General features: G+C 37.7%; 1 protein-coding gene across 2 annotated transcripts in view; it reads right to left on the bottom strand.

The window, feature by feature from the left end:
• Window positions 1–390: 390 nt before the first annotated feature.
• LOC139971087 (BTB/POZ domain-containing protein 7-like) overlaps window positions 391–6,000 on the bottom strand; it is an 82,256-nt gene continuing 76,646 nt past the window's right edge. For both annotated transcript variants that reach the window (XM_071977274.1, XM_071977275.1), the window contains exon 10: window positions 391–1,334. In XM_071977274.1, coding sequence (XP_071833375.1) covers window positions 1,104–1,334 — 231 coding nt within the window. In that variant the 3' untranslated portion in view covers window positions 391–1,103. The remainder of the gene's footprint in view (window positions 1,335–6,000) is intronic.

Here is a 6,000-nt window from a genome sequence, read left to right as displayed (position 1 = left end):
AAGTCATGAAATAATTTCACTAAGTTTACTGTTTCTTGTCACACATAACTGACAATAAACCTCAAAGAGTGTACTAAACCTCCTGGAGCTTAGCAAACCACATGCACCCCTGCCACCAATCCCGCCCGCCCCCCCGCTCCTCCCCTTACAATTTCAACCTCACTATCAGTCATAACGCTTACATGCCTCCTCTACACTATGGCACTTCAACATCCCATATGATTCCGATTTCTCTTTTTTTTTCTTCAGACATTGTAACTTTACAATTTAGGTGCAAAGGAAAAGTAGAGTAGGTTTGAGATGGGTAAGATACAAAGTAAATCTTACAAACACTTAGCTTTGAAAATATTTAGAGGTACAACTCGGGAACACCTTTTTTCCTTTTTTGGGGGAATTTCCTATATTTTCACAAATTGCCACATCCTCTTGAAAGGAAATAGCTCTCCATGAAATTCTTGACAGACAGCAATCAGAGACTTAAATTATCCGTCACAACCACCCCAACTAAATCCTGTTTTACAAGCTTTTCTCTCTCTCTCTTTATCAGATAAAAAACTCCAGTTACAAGTATCTGTTAAGCCATGCCTGCTCTGCTTTGACAAACAAACCCATAACTAACAACATAAACAGCATCTGTTTTTTACAGGGCCATGTAATATCTCTTGTATCACCATCCCTAGATGCAGTGATTTTGACCTCACTCTAAGTCATAAATTCCCCCTAGTAATCCATAGAACATTTCCTAAACAGAGAACATGAACTAGTCCTACATTAGGTTCTACTAGCTTTGGTTTTTTCAGATACTGCCTTGCAAACAACATTGTGTAACCGTATAACCATATTCCGAGGTAAACCCGAAACATCTGGAAGAGACATCGAGCAGCAGCTATATCACTACGTAATTGTAGCCTCAATGCACTAAAGAGGAAGAAGTTGAAATCATTCCACATTAACTACCAGGAAAGGATAATTTCTCCAGTCAATTTAATTCCCTCCACTCTCCCCACTCCCCCCCCCCTTCCACTCTTCCCCGACCTCTACTTCTTAGGAATGCCAAATACATTCATACAACGAAGAAACTATATATATATCTCTTAAGTATGTCATACGTTAAATATGTGTTGTGATTGTGACGTCTTTGAATTTTTGTTCTTGTCTCTACCACCGCGAGAGCTCCTTCCTTCGCTGGTCCTCTCGTCTCCGAGCTCCGGTTCTCGCAGAAGCATCATGTTGACCGGGGGTGCAGTGGCAATGGTCAGATCAGGTCCAGATGGGATGGCAATATCTGGCATGATTTCGCTGAGCATTGGGGCGACTTCTGCTGTCGCTGAAACCTGTCAGACAGAGACAGAGATAATTTGGATAAACTGGACATGTTCCCATAGCAACGGGAAAAAAGTAAAAATGAGTTAAATTCAATATGATAAACCTCTGAGATACAATTTCATCATATTCTGAATCCATTAATAAAGATCCGAACCAACTGAAATCTATTTATGGCAGGAAGTCCCGAATCAACTTTTCTATATTCAATTTTCACCAGAATGCTTGTTAACATTCATGTGTGTATGTTACTAAGTATCATATTTTGTGTACATTCATGTGTGTTTGTTAGTAGGCATCATATTTTGTACATTCATGTGTGCTTGTTAGTAAGTATCATATTTTGTGTACATTCATGTGTGTTTGTTAGTAGGCATCATATTTTGTACATTCATGTGTGCTTGTTAGTAAGTATCATATTCTTTTGTACATTCATGTGTGTTTGTTAGTAAGTATCATATTTTTGTACATTCATGTGTGTTTGTTAGTAAGTATAGTATTCTTTTGTACATTCATGTGTGTTAGTTAGTAAGTATCATAATTTTTGTACATTCATGTGTGTATGTTACTAAAGTATCATATTTTTATGCATTCATGTGTGTCTGTCACTAAGTATCATATTTTGCCGTTTGATTATAGTACATTACAGGAGTATTATCGAGATTAAAAACTCAACATTGCTACTGATTATTATTGCAGCTGTTTGCTCTGTAATAAACATTAAACTGTAAAGACTGTTAAAGTATTGATGCAGCAACTATTAAAAGGCAAATGTACTATTAATGAGAGAGTCCTCTAGTCCAATATCCACCAGACGTCTTACCAAGGTGACATTGATACCCCAATATAGCTAACCGGTATGACTGTCTGCAAAGAAGGGTAACAACCCTGGAATGCCTTGTCAAATAATATGCTGGGGATGTTTCATCATTATCAATCACAGAAAGCAATGATTACCATCTCCATAACTCATATTACACAATGCAATCTCTACTACTCAATCTCACTTGTATTGCTCACTCATACTCAGACACAGGGAAACCGTTTAATCTTCCCTTGCCTCTTTCGTCCTACTTCTAATCTTTCTCTCCCGTTTCGGGATCTATTTGTGGAATAGGAATATCGCAGATGTGGCGCAACGATTGTTTTAATTTCCCCCGTGCATGGCATTCCGGTTTTACGATGGCTACGTCCTTAATCTCGAGATAACATGTTTGTCCAAAGTGCAATTGTTAGGAGGAGGTACTTCAGTTCCCTGTCTACCGTTTCCTCTGAGGATGTAGACTCCTTCCGTGAACACTCGGATGATGATCGAGATTTACAAGAGAGGTCGTGGGAGCAAGGCACTCTGAGCAAATATTTAACACTCTGCATCCTCCCATAACAGGGAGCAATTGCTTCTGTCAGCTGGTCTTTAACCAAGACAAATTAATGAATGGATGCTTGACAGAATAAATTGATCTAGCGTTCACTAAACGTGAAAAATGAAGTACAAGGTGCAGAATAAGAAGCCTCAAGGTACATAGAGTGGTAGTTGTGCAATAATGCTGATATCATGCACATCACTCTCCATAGATCTATATACCTCCAAATAATTTTTGATATATTGTTATAAATAAGAAGTAGATTAAGAAAGAAATTGTATAAGATTTTTTACAATACTGTACAATTGGTACACATCAACATTCCATTCTAAGTGCTGCATTGATATTTTCAAGTTTTGACCCTGGATGACCATTATTGAAGAAAATTGGACACTTAGTTGTGGAGATATTGACATTTTAATAATTTCATGGTACGCCATGCCCACTCATTAATATGCATGATATCCCCACCACTATCAACGGGGATCATTATACTGACCCTGACCAGCATCTATGCCAAGTATGACATCAATCACACCTTTCCTCCTTGAGATACCATGTTTACAAGCTAGGGGGTCACATGCACAAATACAAACACGCAGACACACAGCAACTTGACTGCATAGGTTTCGATGGATGCTAAAGCATTGGAACCTAAAATAGGGTTAAAAATGGAAGGAGTTGAAAGTTTTTGACTTAGTTTTGCTACCAAAAATAATCAACAACTGTATTTATACTTTAACCTGGAATACCTAATTGCTTATTAACTACCAGGCTGTAGGGTGAGGAATGGAGGTGGGAGATATAACTAGGCTGGGAATAAAGTACCTGTCCCAGTAATTATGCTATAAGGAAAGCCATGTAGCTTGATCTTTTAACCTGAACATTTGGTTAGGTCAACGACCCAGGTGTCGGACATTAATAATAAAGATATGTTGGTTTTGGTTTTGGTAAAATTGTCAATCAACTGCAAGAGACCGCCTTAAGTTTCATTAGATATGCAGGGTAAGTGCAGACATTGACCAATCATATGTAAACTCCCTATATGCAGTTCTGGGAAGGTTCCAGGAATTTAATGTCATAAAACCTGCATTCCAGATAACCCATACAGTATGTGTAAGATAACGCTACTTGGCAAACAGGAAGTACAATGTTTCACTGTGGTTAATTGATTCATGTATCCGTCTTTTATGTAGGTCAAGAGATCTTGCCAATCATTTTTAAGGCATATTAAGTGGATTGTTTAGCACAGTTGCTCCACCTCTAAGTCAATAGCACATCCTCAAAGTGTCTTGCATTTTGGCAAAGATATAAATTTTATTAAGTTTTGTGACATTTTGGTATTCATGCCTCAGGCAATAGCAGAGTGATAGATATCCTCAAGTCAATCGATTTCAAAATGTCTTTGATTTTTCTTTTATATTTTACTAACCTACACCTACAGAAAATAATATTCCCCTCCCCAACCCAATTCCCCCTCCCAAACCCCACTGCCACCCAAAAAGAACTTGCATTTTAACTACATTCTAAATGCTGCGAACATTGACACACTAAGTAAACATTCCAAATTTATCACATTCATCATGTCATGACCTGGTCGAAACCAGACTGCCCAAATTGGAAGATCAAAACACTTGTAAAGAAAACTGTTATTATACGTTAAAATACGTAGGTTCTGCATTAATTATTCCCAGAAATTTCACTTTCCTTTGTAAAAATGCAGACTTCTATCTGTGTGCTACTGTATGATACATGTCCAGGATCTTATAAAGTGGGGTTATGACCTTTGGTTTATTGAAGGAAATATCCCTTGTAGGAGGGGGAGGGGTGGGGAGGGAGGGGAGGGATGGGGAGATCTGGGTTCCTAATGACTTCTTTTATAGTTTGTGAGTGAGGTAGAAAGATTGAAAGTAATTTTCCTTGATTATCCCTCAAAGGATTTTTACACTGACTAACATCACACAAAGACTATCCACTCATTTTCAAATTTCTGTCTTCGTTAAGTTTCATATAAAAGGCAAAAAAAAAAAAAAAAAAAAATTCTGCCTACAAAAGGTCCAAGCAAGGATGAAATATTGAAAAGAAATATAAGAAAAGGAGATCTCGGTTAATTCTGAAGTACTGGATGACAGTGATTCATTAGTGCATCATCGTATATCAATTATATCGTGATGACATTTCCCGGGTTTACCTTTTTTTTAGCAGAATGTTATCAAAATTCTGTCATCAGGAGCATATCAAGCAGCATTTTGAAAACGGTTCAGTATTTTAAGCTGTCCTTCTGAATTATCCATGAGCTCATCAAGTTTAATTCCTTCTGAAGGAGGAAACCGATGTGAGTGATGAATATGTATATGGTTTGGCCGGTATCACTCCCTAATTGATAAACAAGGGATGACGGTTATCCCCATTAAAGCATTAACCGTAATATGTTATCGTTTTTTTCCGGCATAATGAGGTCAGGACCATTAAGTGAAGTGCACTAAAGAACGCGTACAATGACATGCAAAAGTTGCTTTTCTTTTTCATTTCAAATGGTAACCTAACAAGTTGAAATTTTTATAAATATCGAAGTTGGCTTTTAAATGTGCATAATGTAGGGAATGGTGGGGGGGAGGGAGGGAGGGAGAGAGGGAGGGAATTTGGATGTCTTAGTCTCATCAATTGGAGCCCCTTCCAAATATACCACACACTCACAGACACATTAAGGCAGAACTCAGTAAAAGCTGAGCTGCCTTGCAGACCATAGTAGACTGGATGACAGTATTGATTTATCATCACTAAAAGCAATAAGCAACTGTTCACGATAATCCAGGCCGTCTTCCGAGAAACATGGTTCATCGAAACATTAATGTAAAATTGACAATGTGCCAGCTTCCTGTATACTTGTTTGTTCTTCTGTGCACATGAATTACACACAAACAGATAACTTCACTTGCGGTGGAGCACATTACTGTCCACTGCAGCGAATAAATGTTATTGTTAATGAAAGTTCTTCATCGCACTTCTCAGCGGCAATTAAATCTTTACATTTTATTTGAACCTGATCAAATCAACTTTTTTACAGAAGAAATATATAGAAGAATATTTTCTCTATAAATTTCTCTATTTCTCTATAAATTTCTATTTCTCTATAAATTTCTCTATTTCTACTTCTCTATAAATTTCTCTATAAATTTATAGAAGAATTTATAGACTTAGAAAGTCAAAGGATTTCTGTAATTGCATGCACAATACAGCCATGCAACCCCAAAATCTCCCCCTCTCCCACCACTCCCCACTCCCATGCCTCACCCCTCCCCCCACCCCACAA

This window comes from Apostichopus japonicus, chromosome 8 (assembly GCF_037975245.1).
Source record: "Apostichopus japonicus isolate 1M-3 chromosome 8, ASM3797524v1, whole genome shotgun sequence".
Taxonomy (NCBI): domain Eukaryota; kingdom Metazoa; phylum Echinodermata; class Holothuroidea; order Aspidochirotida; family Stichopodidae; genus Apostichopus; species Apostichopus japonicus.
Note: the sequence above shows the minus strand (reverse complement) of the source record. Positions and strands in the feature narration are given on the sequence as shown.